Below are 17694 nucleotides of genomic sequence, written 5' to 3'. Positions count from 1 at the left end.
ACATGCATTCCCTATAGGCAAAAGTCACCTATAACTCAGCTGGTAGCAATCATATAACTCAAATTATACTACCTCAGTCTGTTGATATAGGACTTCTCCTCATGTTGGCAGCTGGAACAGCAGGCAGAAGGTGGTACTCTTATGTGGTTGTCGTTGTCTCAGTGCTTGTTCTGGTTGCTGTGACATTGTGTGTGTTAGGCCTTTTGCAGGTGCACCTTATATATGATTTCTTATCAGAGATGACTCATTTCAAATCAGCAAGGAAGCAGGAGTGGGAAACGGATCCAGATACTTCAAACAGAAAACGACCGTTAATCCAGAAAATGATTGTCTCAAAGATATGTGCTGTCGGCAAAAGTTGTCTAACAGCTGGATTAATCGTCTTTTTCAAGATCTCCTTTAGTGGTTCATTCTTTGAAGATAGACACATTAGTATATGTTGAAGAGACTCCTGAGGCAGGCATGTGTGTTCCAGAAACATGGTGCCGTGTCAAGTCATCATTAAGAGTCACCAATAAAAGTTTTAATTTTATATTGGGTGTGCCTTGGTCTGTTTGAAGTGCCTAGATCCATTTCCCACTCCTGCTTCCTTGCTGTGAAATTCTCATGTTCTTTCCACATCTGTGGTTTGTCTGCATTTTTCACTTCACATCATCATCACAGGTGAATAACCCCACCCCCTTCTGTTGTAGTCATAGCAAACTACAAGAATGTCATCTTTGGATATCCCCCAATTCCTTGTGCACCAAGTAGTCTGGGGCTGCATAGGCAATAGTCCTTGTCCAAAGTTATTTGCATGCCTCTAAACTGAGCTACATAAGTCACTGGACAGACAAGTTCCTCAAGGTCACAGCCAGAATCCCTGTCAGATGCAAGGCAATTCACATGTCTTTTAGCAGAGTACAGAGCATTCAGGTGACATCATAAGCCAGCACCACAAGTCTTAAGATTTGTAATACACTGGTTATATTGTGATAGGGGTCATTACCCCTACATCCAAGAGACAGCCCTGATGTACACAGTAGGAGAGCAGTGGAGGATGATCCACCAGAGCATACACTAAAAGTGTGATGGGAAAGAGATTAGAAAACCAAGACCAAGACAGAACAGAGCCCCTAAATCCAAGTAAGAACAGCAGATAGATCAAAAAAAGATGATGGCTGAGTAAAAGCCCTTGGATCTGACCAAGAACACATCACTGGAAATTTTGCCAAAGGCTGATTCTGCAGAATATAGAAGGTAAAAGCCAGGTTGGAATAGATCATGACTAGTGTGAAATGAAAGTCAAGACAGCAGCAGTGAATAGCATATTCAAGTAGCTTGGATGTGAAAATGAAGAGGGAAATAGGATGATAGCTGTAATGACAGTGGAGCTTTTTTGAGGTGAAGTGCTATAATTGAAACTAAAAGCAGGTTTTTCTCTGAGGGATCAAGTCTATGAGAGCACTACTGTTAGCACTATCCTCATCCTGAAGATGGTTATGTCTGCATAATCACAACTTCAGAAAGTATTCTGCGATTTTAAAAAAAGTGTTTCTCATTTTGAAGTCTGGAATGTTGGTCATTCTTTTTCTTTCTGGCCTCATCAATTTTGGCAAATATGGAGCATAACCTCATTATTTTTGCGCAGAGGGGGCAGGTCTGAGGGGCGGAGAGTGCGCATCCCAGCAATAATCAGCATGTCCGCATTACCAAATGCTAACTGATTACTGAAGGATTATCATGGGATCCCTTACCGCCTACAAAATAGGTGTCATTAAGTGCTCCTGTGTTTTGATTGATTGATTGATTTATTAATGGTCAAGGGCTAATGGCAATCTTAGCACATGACCCTTAATTGAAAAAATAGAAAATTAGCCATTTTCCGGCTGCAGTAAAAATGGTCTTAGCAAGTGGGAAAAACCTGTGTAATGGCACACAAAGGCCAACTTTTACTGCAGCTTGGCAACAGGACCACTAAAGAAAATGGAAAAGGGAGCACAAATACAGATTATTATTATTTTTTTAAACATAATGGTTCACTCTGGAGGCTGTGGGCAATTAAGTTTGACTGAAGGTCCTTGAATATATTTCAAAAGGGAATGGACTGAGATTGCTGTACGGGGATGGTTGGGCAGAAGAGATTTAGGGGTCCTTTTACAAAGCTGCAGTAGGCTCTACATGCATGCAGCGTGCATCCGAATGAGACTACCGCCAGGCTAGCACGCCCTACTGGCGGTAATTTCAGATTTGGTGTGTATCCATAATGCGTGGATGATTTATTTCCTCCTACACGCACCGGTTCTGGCGGTAATCGGCACTTGGTCACTGTGTGTGTAGCGCATGAGCCTTTACTGCTAGATCAATTGGTGGCGTTAAGGGCTCAGGCTGGTTTTGGGCACCCGCTGGTTTCATTTTTACCACAGGCCCTTTTCCCGTCCCATTTTTAAAAAGACATTTTTTGTAGATGCAGTAAAAACTGGTCCGGTGCGCGCCCAATACACACGCCTACACTACCACAGGCCACTTTTCACCACGGCTTAGTAAAAAGGACCCTCAGCTATTTATGCTAACATATTAGAAAAAATTATTTTACATTAGGATTAATTGAAATTGCTGTGGGTCTTAACAATAATACTGTTAATAATATGAAGAATCAACTGAAATATACAAGAAGAGTCTGTGGTATTATAACAGTTAGAGAAAATAAGCAGGCATGATAGTTCTGGAGATCTTTATCTGCTGTCAGTTTCTGTTTCTTCTTGGCTCTGATGGGGAAGAAGATGCCAAGAAAGGCAGGATTTATAGCAAAAGAGAGTAAGGAAGTCTGAGGCATCACACAGCAATAATACCTACTGACCAGGCTCAGGGAACAGGCAAAAGTCAAACTGAGCTCTGGAGAGAGTAACAGTCTGCCATACAAGGCCTGTCACTGTATAGGAAGGAGAGGTAGAGAGTTTAAATAAAGTTTTTCAAATTAAAGTACAATTCATATTGAAATATTACAGATGACATGCATATATCAGTATTTTGAATATATTAACAGCAAATGATGAAGTATATATTTACCTGTGGTAGTGCAAGTAGATAAGAAAGGGACAAAGTCAGGTCTTTTAGTAAGGCATCATTGCTCAGTTGTAACAGAACTGAAATACAGAAAAAAAACCCACAATATTTCAATTCAAAATAGTCTGTCTTTTCACAGTTATGAAATATAAATGTTTTATAGCCATACAATTGATAATTACAAAATATTTGCTACTCTATACTACAAGCAGAAGTGAATCCATTTTTTACTCTTTCAAAAATGTACAATGACCAGGGCAGTGATTCCCAAACCTGGCCCTGGAGGCACCCCAGCTAGTCAGGTTTTCAGGCTACACACAATGAATATTCAGGAGAGCTTTTTGAATGCACTGCCTTATACAATATGGTATAAGTTTTTGTGAATTGCTGAGTGGGACCTTTGCACAAGTGAGGACTATCCTGGTGGAAAGAGGATTTGGTCCTTCAGTATTAATAAGAAGTGTATAAAAGAACAGAGATCGTTTCTCAAGTGAAGCAACTGGAGTTGTTACAGCTGTTTTGAAATCAATTTACCTTTGATGGCTGAGTGGAAAAGACCGTCTCTGACAAGGTTTTTTGGATATAATTCCTGGATGTTTGTAGCTGACATGTTGTCAGTTGATAATATGGACTAAAATGATATGGTCAAATTTAGATGTATGACCATTGTTCCTTGTGATAACGATCATAGAAACATTGTCTTTTGTTGTCTTTGGCAATGATATCTGACGTTTTGTAATGTTTTGTATTAGCTTTATGTATGAATGAGAGTGTAGCTAGTATGAAATTATGGAGTGAGAATGTGCTAAGCATGAAAGGGTATTGGTTTGCATGAAGTTTTTTTAGAAATTTAGTGGACAACATTGTGAATTATTAAGTGTATTATTTGAATAAAGATTTATAATTAAATGCAACGGTTGTTTAAGAAAGTGAGTGTATGACTATTCATTGTGGATAACATGAAAACCTGACTGGTTGAGGTGCCTCCAGGATCAGGTTTGGGAGCCACTGGACTAGGGGATACTCAATGAAGTTACATGGAAATACTTTTAAAACAAATAGGAGGAAATATTTTTTCACTCAACAAATAGTTAATCTCTGGAATATGTGGTAATATCAGTTAACGTATCTAGGTTTAAAAAAGGTTTGGACAAGTAACCTGTTATGTAACGTTACATCATGTCTTGTATTCTGCCATTACCTACTTAATTCAGGGCAGACCACAGCTAGAAAGAAGCCAGACCCGTCTGGAAATGGTAATACAAAAATAAATAAATAAAAATCACACAATATTACATAAAATTCATTGAATACAGAAACACACATAATCCACTTAATCAGAATCAAAGGACCTAAGACCATTTCTTTAAAAATAGAAAAATAAAAACAAAGTCTTCAAAAATGTTCCTAAAAATCAAATAATGTCAACATGATCACAAAAATAAAGGTAAAGAGTTCTAAATAGTAGCCATTTGAAGTGACAGAGAAAATATCTGTCTGATCTTAGCTTGGTTGTAGTTGGAAACTGCAAAAGAAACTGATTCCGAGTACTACATTTAGGAACAATTCCATGTAGCAACACAGTTAGATATATCACATAAGAAGTAGCATCACTAGATAAAATTTTGCATACCATTATACCCGCCTTGAAATGAATATGAGCCATAATCAGCAACCAATGCAACTTTGGATAATAGTCTCTAACTGAATCATATCTCGACAGACCAAAAATCAGCCTGATGGAACCAAATAGACAGACGGATTGAAAAAGGCACAATTCAACAGCAATGAATCTGGACCCAAATACCTATCTTAACCTGCTAATCTTACATCCTTAATCACAAGGATTGGCCGATCAATAAGCTAACTTAATTCGAGTGGTCGCGATCCCACTTGACTCTCTTCGCAATTCTCCAACAATGAATCAGGCAAACTGAACTGAATCCCCTAAAGGGGCCACCCAACCTACTACTTCCACGAGAAACTTCTTGAACCTCTCGCTATACCACAAGGTTTGTGTAACTTTTGTCACTAATTCAATGATTGAGACTGTCCAGCATTGGCCGACACACCATGAAAATCAACTTCAGGTGATTGAAACTTCTATTTCCCAAGTAAGGGAGGTGGAATTTAAATTGCTGCAAGAGGCGAATATAGTTCATCATAAATTGGAAAATCTGGAAAATGGAGTCAGAACTTTTGAATTTTCCTTCTGTTAAGATTAGCTCCCCTCATGATATGTTTTACAGATTTCTAAAGGATGCTTTCAAGTATCCATAAACAAGATTGCCACCTATACAGTAGCTTTATTTTTTGCCTGTTTCTTCATCAGTATTGCAAGGGAAAGTTGAAGGCCCAGTACTTACATAATTATCTTCAGACAGCTTGAATGTTACAGCATTGTTGGAGAGCTCTCAGGAGGAAGTGGCTTTTCAAGACACCATCCTGGTCTCTTTTGTGTTTCTTCAAGAAAAGGAGGCTTTACTTAGACTATATTTACGTCAAACCGCCTCAGTTATTTTTTGGGGGGGAAAAGATTTGTATATTTCCTGATGTTTCCAGGTGGACATAGGAGAGAAGGCAGAACTTCTATGAGGCAGAAAGCACTGTCTTTGGGAGCTACATTTCAGTTAAGGTTCCCATGTAAACACATATCGCAGACAGATAATAGTACTTTTCAGTTCTTTGAACTTGTACAGCTTCACTCCTGTTTAGATGGTAGGACCCCTAAGTGATAATCAAGATGGATATTGGACTTTAAAGAATTAGGTGCTTTATTTTTCTTGATTTAATTTCCTTATTACCTCCTCTCAGGCACTGTGTATTGTTCAGGCCCACTACCCCTTCCCCTATTTGTGGACTACGGCCTGTACTTTCTTTCTATTTATGGGTTATTAGAACATCTCTAACTATTTTCCTTGTTATTTCTGGCACATTGCTTAACAAAGTTTATCTTTGAGTTGTTGTAAAGTGAAATGTAATTTTTTTAAATAAATAATTTTTAAAAAGAAATTAATAAAATCAAAAATTTACAAAAGAAAAACTTTCAACAATTAACGAAATGAGTTATAAGATCTTTCCTATTTATGACCAAAATAAGACTATTCCAGAGATATGCTGAAAAAGAAAAGAACTCAACAATTATCTTTTTATAAAGGACCCCATTAATAAATGGAAAAGCTAAGTTACTTATCTGTAGCAGGTGTTCTCCAAGGACAACAGGCATATATTCTCACACGTGGGCGACCTTATCCACAGAGCTTGGTGCGGACACTGCCATAATGCACGGTCACTTTAAAACTTTGAGACAGTGCCTCCAGTGAGAATACATGGGTGCCTTCCTGCTCAATGCTCATGCGTGGGACCAGCAGTACAGTACTAAAGCTAAGAAGACAACTCCAAGTGGAGGCGGGAGGGATGTGAATATAGGCCTGCTGTCCTCGGAGAACACCTGCTACAGGTAAATAGCTAAGCTTTCTCCGAGGACAAGAAGGCATGATATTCTCACATGTGGGACACACTAGTTGCTACACTCACAAAATAATAATGAACATGCAAAATAAGTAGAATGTAAGCCTGAATGAAAAAAAGGCCAGAAGGCGGAGTTGACTTTTAATAAGTAAAAAGATTTTACAGAACTGCTTGTCCAAACAGGCTATCCCGCCTTGAATGCTGCTCCAGACAGTAATGCAAAGTGATGGTGTGGATAGAATACCACATTGATCAGAAATAGGCTACTGAAGCCACCATGGATCTCACACTGCGAGCAGTAACATGGCCACAATGGGTTAGCCCGGCCTAAGCATATGTGTAGGAGATACAGTTAGCTAGCCAAGTGGAGACAGTATATTTGGTGATGGGAATCCCTAATCTGTTAGGGTTGAAGAAGATAAAAAGCTGGGAGATCTTCCAATGAGATTTTGTATGCTCCAGATAATAAGCTAGAGTGCACTTGCAGTCTAAGGTATACAGTGTTGCTCCTCCAGGATGAGTGTGACTTAGGAAAAAAGACAGGAAGTAAAATGGACTGATTGACATGGAACTTCAATACCAGTCTAGTGAGGAATTTTGAGTGGGTTTGGAGAACAACAATCGACACCCAGCTGGTATGTGGAACCTCTTCTGTGACTGTCTTTCTGATGTATCTATGGTCTGGGCTGGGGCTGGCACAAGTACCCTGCAATCCTGAATAGACTGTGTAAGCAGTAGCCCTAAGAGCTCCTCTTTGAGCACTGCCCGGATTTCCTCCACTAGAGTAGAAGTCAGTACCGGCTAAGAAAGCGGTGTGGACACAGCCTGAGTTTTAGCCTGTGCAGATGTAGGAGATCTGGAAGACTCTCAATGATAAATTAGTTGGAAAGAAGGAGCACAGTCACTGCAGCATGGACACTTCCCATCCATCGAGGATGTTGATGCAGGGTAGATGTTGGCAGAATGCATGGAGGAAAACAATGGTGATGCTTCTTAGGATTTTTATACTGCAGGTCCCTCGATGCATGCGACACTGATGAAGAGGACACAGAATCCTTACACGGTTGCGGTACCGAGTCCGATGTTGGACCCTTTTGATGTTGCATCGGTGCACCTGATATTGATGATGATGTCGATACAGGGTCACTGTTGAATGCTGAATCTCCTGTCAAGCTTGATGTTGATGCAGAACCAAAAGGTTTTTAATGCTGGACTCTGTGGGCTTTGTGTCCTCCCTTGCATATGCAGGCAGGATACACTGTATATCCCAGTGCTCTGGACCCAAGCATATACCAATTATGGGGGTCTGTGCCTGAAATTGATCTACTGCATCAAATACACTTCTTAAAAGCCACTGGGCACCCTCATTGAAAAACAGACAACATAAGGTCAAAAGCTCAATGGTCCGGGGAGCTTGACTAGGTCCATATCCGAAAATGGTGGATGCTTCCAGGGCAAAAGAAGGGCTCAGAACTCCAAAGGCCGAAAAATAAAAAAATGAAAAATAAATTGAAAATTCAATAAAATGAACAAAATTAATAAGAAAACAAGAACATAAAGAAAATAATATCCCCAAAAAGGGAAGGCACCAAAAAGGCAAAGTTTAACACACTGAGAAGAGATTAGAAACCCAATACTCTGAAAATGCTAGACCGCTGGTCCCACACATGAGTATCAGGTAGGAAGGAACCCATGCATGTGCAGTACATAAGTAATGCCACACTGGGAAAAGACCAAGGGTCCATTGAGCCCAACATGCTATCCACGACAGCGGCCAATCCAGGCCAAGGGCACCTGGCAAGCTTCCCAAACGTACAAACATTCTATACATGTTATTCCTGGAATTGTGGATTTTTCCCAAGTCCATTTAGTAGCGGTTTATGGACTTGTCCTTTAGGAAACCATCTAACTAACCCCTTTTTAAACTCTGCCAAGCTAACCGCCTTCACCACGGTCTCTGGCAACGAATTCCAGAGTTTAATTATGCGTTGGGTGAAGAAAGGTTTTCTCCGATTTGTTTTAAATTTACTACACTATAGTTTCATCGCATGCCCCCTAGTCCTAGTATTTTTGGAAAGCGTAGGTGCACTGCCTCAAAGCTTTAAAGTGATAGTGCACTATTGCTGTGTCCGGACTGGGCTCTGTGGATGATGTCACCCACATGTGAGAATATCATGTCTGCTTCTCCTCGGAGAAATTAAGTAAATTACAATCTTGAGAATGAACAATATGAACACAAGTTGGTCTGTTCAACATGTTCAGATGTTTGACCTTGAAATGTTTTAAAAATCATACATAAAATTTTTATACATTATACAAGCTCTAATTGGGTAGAAATGGATCTAAAGAGAATGCAGCACAGAATATGTTACAAATATGATAGGGCTGGGGGAAGGTGGATTATAAAATAAAATAAGGGAATCACGCAAGGCAGTAAGATTAGAATGTCCATCATTATGAAAAAAAGAGTATAATAATTAGTGAAGGAAGACAGCTCACAAAACTAAGTGTGGCACGCCCCCCCCCCCCCCCCTCCCCATTTACTCTGTTGAATAATGCTGGAATTTCTGCACTTACAGCAATTAAAAGATAAATTAAGATATATTTAAGAGGTCTCACTGTTTTGAGCATGAGAGAAATAGTCATATAGATAACTTTCAGTGTTCCAGTTTATATGGGACAAATGAGTGACTTAATGATATATTTCTAAGGAAAATAGCTTTATATAGTAATAAAGATATTTTATGAAGTAATGCATGAAAACATAATCACTGATGATTTTATATAATAAGAACATAAATCGTGGCAAGATTACATGCTACAAATCCTAGGGCAAGCAGTTGCTTCCCCATGTCTGTCTCAATAGAAGACTATGGACTTTTCCCCCAGGAACTTAACCAAACCTTTTTAAACCCAGATATGCTAACTAGTGTTACCACATCCTCTGGCAGAGTTCCCCCCAGAGCTTAACTATTCGCTAAATGAAAAAATATTTCCTCCTATTTCTTTTAAAAGAATTTCCATGTAACTTCCTCGAGTGTCCCCTAGTCTTTGTACTTTTGGAACTAGTAAAAAATTGATTTACTTCCACTTGTTCTACACCACTCAGGATTTTGTAGACCTCAATCATATCTCCCCTCATCTGTCTCTTTTCCAAGCTGATGAGCCCTAACCTCTTTAGCCTTTCCTCATACAAGAGGAGTTCCATCCCTTTTATCATTTTGGTTGCTCTTCTTTGAACCTTTACTAATTCCGCTATATATTTTTTTGAGATACGGCGACCAGAACTGAATGCAATACTCAAGGTGTGGTTGCACCATGGAGAGATACAGAGGCACGGTAGTATTTTCGGTCTTATGCAAATCTCTTTCATGTATATTTATTGTGGCTATCCTGAAAACCTGACTGGCAAGGGGTACTCCAGGACCAGACTTGGGAAATTCTGGCCTAGAAGACAGATGTACAGTCCCTATTTCATACAGAGAATCCATACTTATGTGGGGAAACAGATGGCGTTTACACCTGCCCCAAGGCAGGTTTAAGCGCCTGCTGGAGGGGCAGCTGTGCAATATCCAGATTCTCCATAATGCCAGCTCCCCCCCCCCCCACACACTACCACCACACATACACACACAATCAAGTCTCCATCCCAGCTTCTCTCAGCCAACAGCATCCAACTCCCCTTCCCAGCATCTGCCTACCCTGATATCACCCAACCTCCCCAAACAATACCCAACCCTTCCTCCTGAAAATGGACCCTCAAGCAGCACCCCCTGGTAGGGGATTCCTCCCATGTGTGGGTGAGAGCCCAACACATGACAGCCTCCCCTAAGTTCTTCCTCACTGGATCCAGGGCCTTCAAAAATGAATCCACCCTCTCCAATCAGTAACCCCCTTCCACTCCCTTGACCCAGTGCTTGGGCTTAACAGGGGTCCTAGTGTCTAGTGGTCCAGAAGCAATATCCACACGCTCCCACCTTGTGTCCTCAGCACAGCAGAACAGCTATCAAGACCAATAGGTGTCAGGAAAGTATCGCATAGGGCCCTGTTTACTAAGCCTTGCTATAAGCACGCTAGCATTCCTAACTCACGCTAAAAATTAGCGTATGCTAACACTAGAAACACCCGTAGGAATATATGGATGTCTTTAGCATTAGTGCACACTAATGTTTAGCGCACGCTAAAAACATTAGCGCATCTTAGCAAACAGGGCCCAAAGAGTTTTATGTTGTACAGAGACAACGGATTTGATTAGGCAGAAATATTTCACAGGGGAAAGATGGAAAGATAACTGGCACAGATTACCATGACAATACAGAGGTGAATAACTTCTTTAAGAAGTATGAAGTCGTCAAGTTTTGCTACAACCTCCTGAGAAAAACTTTTAATACAGATGAATTTTGAGTTGTCTGCAGTATGCTTAAGTTTTACTTTAAGACACAACATCAATAAGAATCTATTTGGTGACACAGCTAGTACTAATGCAGAAAGCACTGCAAGAAAAATCTGATTTGTAAACTAAATTAAGAGATGGGACAAAGTCCACACTATTGACTAAGAAGTCATTAACAATTAAATAACAGAATGAATACTAATTAACTTCCTTTGTCACTCGGTTTTTAACTACTGTAGAACTTCATCCCACAAACTTGTTATAATAAACCGTATTTTAAAAAGACAAAATAATCCTAGATAATCTAACACATTTAAAAATAATACTATGAGCCACTGATAAACTGAAAAAAGGTTATATTTCTTCGGTCTTTTTCTCTTTTGTATAATTTTTATTAGAAACGTTAGCAACAGAGCAATACAAAATTGGGAACAAAGAACAATCACATGTGAACATTTCTTCCTAACTTTTTGAGGAATCTTCACCTTGAGCATCCCTACTATCCCATACAAATTATGTTTGGGGCATCAATATTCACAAGCCTTATTTTAGTGTCCAGATATTAAAATGGTTATTTAGGAAGCCCTATTTGTGACTTAGAAATAATGCATAAACTAGCATTTGGATGAGTATATTGCATACGTGAATAAATCCTGATTTTAAAAACCCAGGACATACAAATCCAAAAGCAGGGGACACATTTATGTCCTCTGAGATCAACGTCATGAGTTACACCTGCTCCCAGGAATGCTCTGTGGGAGGGAGGTTGACCCCTTATCTCCTCCCGCCCCAGAAAATAATACTTGAAAATGGCAGATTAATGAAACAGACATGTAAGTTTCTAAAATGGCAGACACACATCTATATGCTGACATATTGTATGTTCTGAAATACCAACATGCACATATATATGTGCCAGCACACAGATGTGTATGTTGCTGAGTCCCCTCCAATTATATTGGAGATATTGATATTTGCAAAATAGGTGCTGGGTAGCCAGCACATCGATGTCCATTCCTGCATGCATTTTAGAAAAAGCTCAAGGCTGGCAGTTCCTTTTCTAAAATGCTAGCAGAATTCGAGATGTCTAAAATCTGCCCCTAAATATTGTATGAGGATGCTGTCAATGATACAGAGTTTGCAGCACAATAATTGTATTTAGCTATGATGTAAAATGCTAGAAAAACAGTGGTTGTTATGTTAAGCTTTTATAACCAGCTTTATCTCCACAAAATGGCTCAGAATGGGATAACAAGAAGAACCTGTCAATATTCTTGAACTGGGAATAATATATTACAACAAAATGTTATAAAAGAATCACCTATTATAAAATATATTACATATGTCTTCAAAAGTTTACGTTCAGACAGACCTTAGCCAACTGACAGAAAAGAATTTTCATGAAAATATTTGAACTTCAACCAAATCACAGATGAAAAGATTAAAAGATGATGATCTACACTTCGTAAGAAAAAAAGATAGCTTAGTAATCAAAAAGAAGAGGATAAGTTCTCAGAAGAGTAACCTTCTAAAACTTTGAAAACCAACCACAAGCTCTTAAATAGAACACAAGCTGTTAAAGGCAACCAATGAAGCTGCACCAACAAAAGTGTCACATGATCAGATTTAATTTGCTGATGACACAAAGTTATTCAAAGTCGTTAACTCGCTACAGGATTGTGAAAAATTACAAGAGGACCTTACGAGACTGGGAGACTGGGCGACTAAATGTCAGATGACGTTTCATGTGAGCAAGTGCAAGGTGATGCATGTGGGAAAAAAGAACCCGAATTATAGCTACGTCATGCAAGGTTCCACGTTAGGAGTTACGGACCAAGAAAAGGATCTGGGTGTCGTCGTCGATAATACACTGAAACCTTCTGCTCAGTATGCTGCTGCAGCTAGGAAAGCGAATAGAATGTTGGGTATCATTAGGAAAGGTATGGAAAACAGGTGTGAGGATGTTATAATGCAGTTGTATCACTCCATGGTGCGACCGCACCTTGAGTATTGTGTTCAATTCTGGTCGCCGCATCTCAAGAAAGATATAGTAGAATTTGAAAAGGTGCAGCGAAGGGCGACTAAAATGATAGCGGGGATGGGACGACTTCCCTATGAAGAAAGACTAAGGAGGCTAGGGCTTTTCAGCTTGCAGAAGAGACGGCTGAGGAGAGACATGATAGAAGTATATAAAATAATGAGTGGAATGGAACAGGTGGATGTGAAGTGTCTGTTCACGCTTTCCAAAAATACTATGACTAGGGGGCATGCGATGAAACTACAGTGTAGTACATTTAAAACAAATCGGAGAAAATATTTCTTCACCCAACGCATAATTAAACTCTGGAATTCGTTGCCGGAGAACGTGGTGAAGGCGGTTAGCTTAGCAGAGTTTAAAACGGGGTTAGACGGTTTCCTAAAGGACAAGTTCATAAACCACTACTAAATGGACTTGGGAAAAATCCACAATTCCGGGAGTAACATAGTAGATGACGGCAGAAAAAGTCCTGCACGGTCCATCCAGTCTGCCCAACAAGATAACTCATATTTGCTGCTTTTTGTGTATACCCTACTTTGATTTGTACCTGTGCTCTTCAGGGCACAGACCGTATAAGTCTGCCCAGCACTATCCCCGCCTCCCAACCACCAGCCCCTCCTCCCAACCACCGGCTCTGGCACAGACCGTATAAGTCTGCCCAGCACTATCCTCACCTCCTAACCACCAGCCCTGCCTCCCAACCACCGGCTCTGGCACAGACCGTACAAGTCTGTCCAGCACTATCCCTGCCTCCCAACCACCAGTCCCGCTGCCCACCACCGGCTCTGGCACAGACCGTATAAGTCTGCCCAGCCCTATCCCCGCCTCCCGATTTCGACTAAGCTCCTGAGGATCCATTCCTTCGGCACAGAATTCCTTTATGCTTATCCCACGCATGTTTGAATTCCGTTACCGTTTTCATTTCCACCACCTCCCACGGGAGAACATTCCAAGCATCCACTACTCTCTCCGTGAAAAAATACTTCCTGACATTTTTCTTGAGTCTGCCCCCCTTCAATCTCATTTCATGTCCTCTCGTTCTACCACCTTCCCATCTCCGGAAAAGGTTCGTTTGCTGATTAATACCTTTCAAATATTTGAACGTCTGTATCATATCACCTCTGTTTCTCCTTTCCTCCAGAGTATACATGTTTAGTTCAGCAAGTCTCTCCACATACGTCTTTTAACGCAAATCCCATACCATTCTCGTAGCTTTTCTTTGCACCGCTTCAATTCTTTTTACATCCTTAACAAGATACGGCCTCCAAAACTGAACACAATACTCCAGGTGGGGCCTCACCAACGACTTATACAGGGGCATCAACACCCCCTTTCTTCTGCTGGTCACACCTCTCTCTATACAGCCTATCAACCTTCTAGCTACGGCCACTGCCTTGTCACACTGTTTCGTCACCTTCAAATCCTCAGATACTATCACCCCAAGATCCCTCTCTCCGCCCGTACCTATCAGACTCTCCCCGCCTAACACATACGTCTCCCGTGGATTTCTACTTCCTAAGTGCATCACTTTGCATTTCTTCGCATTGAATTTTAATTGCCAAACCTTAGACCATTCTTCTAGCTTCCGTAGGTCCTTTTTCATGTTTTCCACTCCCTCCGGGGTGTCCACTCTGTTACAGATTTTAGTATCATCCGCAAATAGGCAAACTTTACCTTCTAACCCTTCGGTAATGTCACTCACAAATATATTGAACAGAATCGGCCCCAGCACCGATCCTTGAGGCACTCCACTACTTACCTTTCGCTCCTCCGAGCGAATTCTATTCACCACCACCCTCTGGCGTCTGTCCGTCAACCAGTTCCTAATCCAGTTCACCACTTCGGGTCCTATCTTCAGCCCTTCCAGTTTATTTAAGAGCCTCCTGTGGGGAACCGTGTCAAAAGCTTTGCTGAAATCTAAGTAGATTACGTCCATAGCTCGTCCCTGATTAACATAGTAACATAGTAGATGACGGCAGAAAAAGACCTGCATGGTCCATCCAGTCTGCCCAAGACAAACTCATATGTGTATACCTTTCCTTGAATTTGTACCTGTCCTTTTCAGGGCACAGACCATATAAGTCTGCCCAGCAGTATTTCCCGCCTCCCAACCACCAGTCCCGCCTCCCATCAGCGACTCTGGTACAGACCGTATAAGTCTGCCCTCCCCTATCCTCACCTCCCAACCACCACTCCCTCTTCCCCCCAACTGCTCCGCCACCCAATTTCAGCTAAGCTTCTGAGGATCCATTCAATCCATTCAATTCTCCTGTCACCCAATCAAAGAATTCAATGAGGTTCGTTTGGCACGATTTCCCTTTGATAAATCCATGTTGTCTTGGATCTTGCAACTTATTGGCTTCCAGGAAATTCACTATCCTTTCCTTCAGCATCGCTTCCATTACTTTTCCAATAACCGAAGTGAGGCTTACCGGCCTGTAGTTTCCAGCTTCTTCCCTATCACCACTTTTGTGAAGAGGGACCACATCCGCCGAACATGTATAGAACGTTTGTAAATTTGGGAAGCTTGCCAGGTGCCCTTGGCCTGGACTGGCCTCTGCCATGGACAGGATGCTGGGCTCGATGGACCCTTGGTCTTTCCAAGGGTGGCATTACTTATGTACTTATGTAGTGATTTTACTGAAACACCTGAATAAAGAGAATTGCAACAATCGAGTTCAGAAAGAATCAGCAACTGGGCTATCACAGTAAAGCGAATGCTACATACCTGTAGAAGGTATTCTCCGAGGACAGCAGGCTGATTGTTCTCACTGATGGGTGACGTCCACGGCAGCCCCTCCAATCGGAAACTTCACTAGCAAAGGCCTTTGCTAGTCCTCCCGCGCTCATGTGCACCGCGCATGCGCGGCCGTCTTCCCGCCCGAACCGGCTCGTGTTCGTCAGTCCCATAAGTAGCAAACAAAGCAAGGGAAGACACAACTCCAAAGGGGAGGCGGGCGGGTTTGTGAGAACAATCAGCCTGCTGTCCTCGGAGAATACCTTCTACAGGTATGTAGCATTCGCTTTCTCCGAGGACAAGCAGGCTGCTTGTTCTCACTGATGGGGTACCCTAGTCCCCAGGCTCACTCAAAACAACAACCATGGTCAATTGGGCCTCGCAACGGCGAGGACATAACTGAGATTGACCTAAAAAATTTACCAACTAACTGAGAGTGCAGCCTGGAACAGAACAAACAGGGCCCTTGGGGGGTGGAGTTGGATCCTAAAGCCCGAACAGGTTCTGAAGAACTGACTGCCCGAACCGACTGTCGCGTCGGGTATCCTGCTGCAGGCAGAAATGAGATGTGAATGTGTGGACAGATGACCACGTCGCAGCTTTGCAAATTTCTTCAATAGAGGCTGACTTCAAGTGGGCTACCGACGCTGCCATGGCTCTAACATTATGAGCCGTGACATGACCCTCAAGAGCCAGCCCAGCCTGGGCGTAAGTGAAGGAAATGCAATCTGCTAGCCAATTGGATATGGTGTGTTTCCCCACAGCCACTCCCCTCCTATTGGGATCAAAAGAAACAAACAATTGGGCGGACTGTCTGTGGGGCTGTGTCCGCTCCAGGTAGAAGGCCAATGCTCTCTTGCAGTCCAATGTGTGCAGCTGACGTTCAGCAGGGCAGGAATGAGGACGGGGAAAGAATGTTGGCAAGACAATTGACTGGTTCAGATGGAACTCCGACACAACCTTTGGCAAGAACTTAGGGTGGGTGCGGAGGACTACTCTGTTATGATGAAATTTGGTGTAAGGGGCCTGGGCTACCAGGGCCTGAAGCTCACTGACTCTACGAGCTGAAGTAACTGCCACCAAGAAAATGACCTTCCAGGTCAAGTACTTCAGATGGCAGGAGTTCAGTGGCTCAAAAGGAGGTTTCATCAGCTGGGTGAGAACGACATTGAGATCCCATGACACTGTAGGAGGCTTGACAGGGGGCTTTGACAAAAGCAAACCTCTCATGAAGCGAACAACTAAAGGCTGTCCTGAGATCGGCTTACCTTCCACACGGTAATGGTATGCACTGATTGCACTAAGGTGAACCCTTACAGAGTTGGTCTTAAGACCAGACTCAGACAAGTGCAGAAGGTATTCAAGCAGGGTCTGTGTAGGACAAGAGCGAGGATCTAGGGCCTTGCTGTCACACCAGACGGCAAACCTCCTCCATAGAAAGAAGTAGCTCCTCTTAGTGGAATCTTTCCTGGAAGCAAGCAAGATGCGGGAGACACCCTCCGACAGACCCAAGCCGTGAGAGCCAGGGACCGGAGGTTGGGATGCAGAAGCGCCCCTTCGTCCTGCGTGATGAGGGTCGGAAAACACTCCAATCTCCACGGTTCTTCGGAGGACAACTCCAGAAGAAGAGGGAACCAGATCTGACGTGGCCAAAAAGGAGCAATCAGAATCATGGTGCCTCAGTCTTGCTTGAGTTTCAACAAAGTCTTCCCCACCAGAGGTATGGGAGGATAAGCATACAGCAGACCCTCCCCTCAGTCCAGGAGGAAGGCATCCGATGCCAGTCTGCCGTGGGCCTGAAGCCTGGAACAGAACTGAGGGACCTTGTGGTTGGCTCGTGATGCGAAGAGATCTACCAAGGGGGTGCCCCACGCTTGGAAGATCTGGCGCACCACTCGGGAATTGAGCGACCATTCGTGAGGTTGCATAATCCTGCTCAACCTGTCGGCCAGACTGTTGTTTACGCCTGCCAGATATGTGGCTTGGAGCACCATGCCGTGACGGCGAGCC

General features: G+C 42.3%; 1 protein-coding gene across 1 annotated transcript in view; it reads right to left on the bottom strand.

The window, feature by feature from the left end:
* Positions 1 to 17694, bottom strand: part of NBAS (NBAS subunit of NRZ tethering complex) — an 892343-nt gene that overhangs the window by 400760 nt on the left and 473889 nt on the right. The window contains exon 39 of the mRNA XM_030198850.1: positions 3049 to 3125. Coding sequence (XP_030054710.1) covers positions 3049 to 3125 — 77 coding nt within the window. The remainder of the gene's footprint in view (positions 1 to 3048; positions 3126 to 17694) is intronic.

Source organism: Microcaecilia unicolor, chromosome 3 (genome assembly GCF_901765095.1).
Source record: "Microcaecilia unicolor chromosome 3, aMicUni1.1, whole genome shotgun sequence".
Taxonomy (NCBI): Eukaryota; Metazoa; Chordata; class Amphibia; order Gymnophiona; family Siphonopidae; genus Microcaecilia; species Microcaecilia unicolor.
This window is presented reverse-complemented; position numbering and strand designations above follow the sequence as displayed.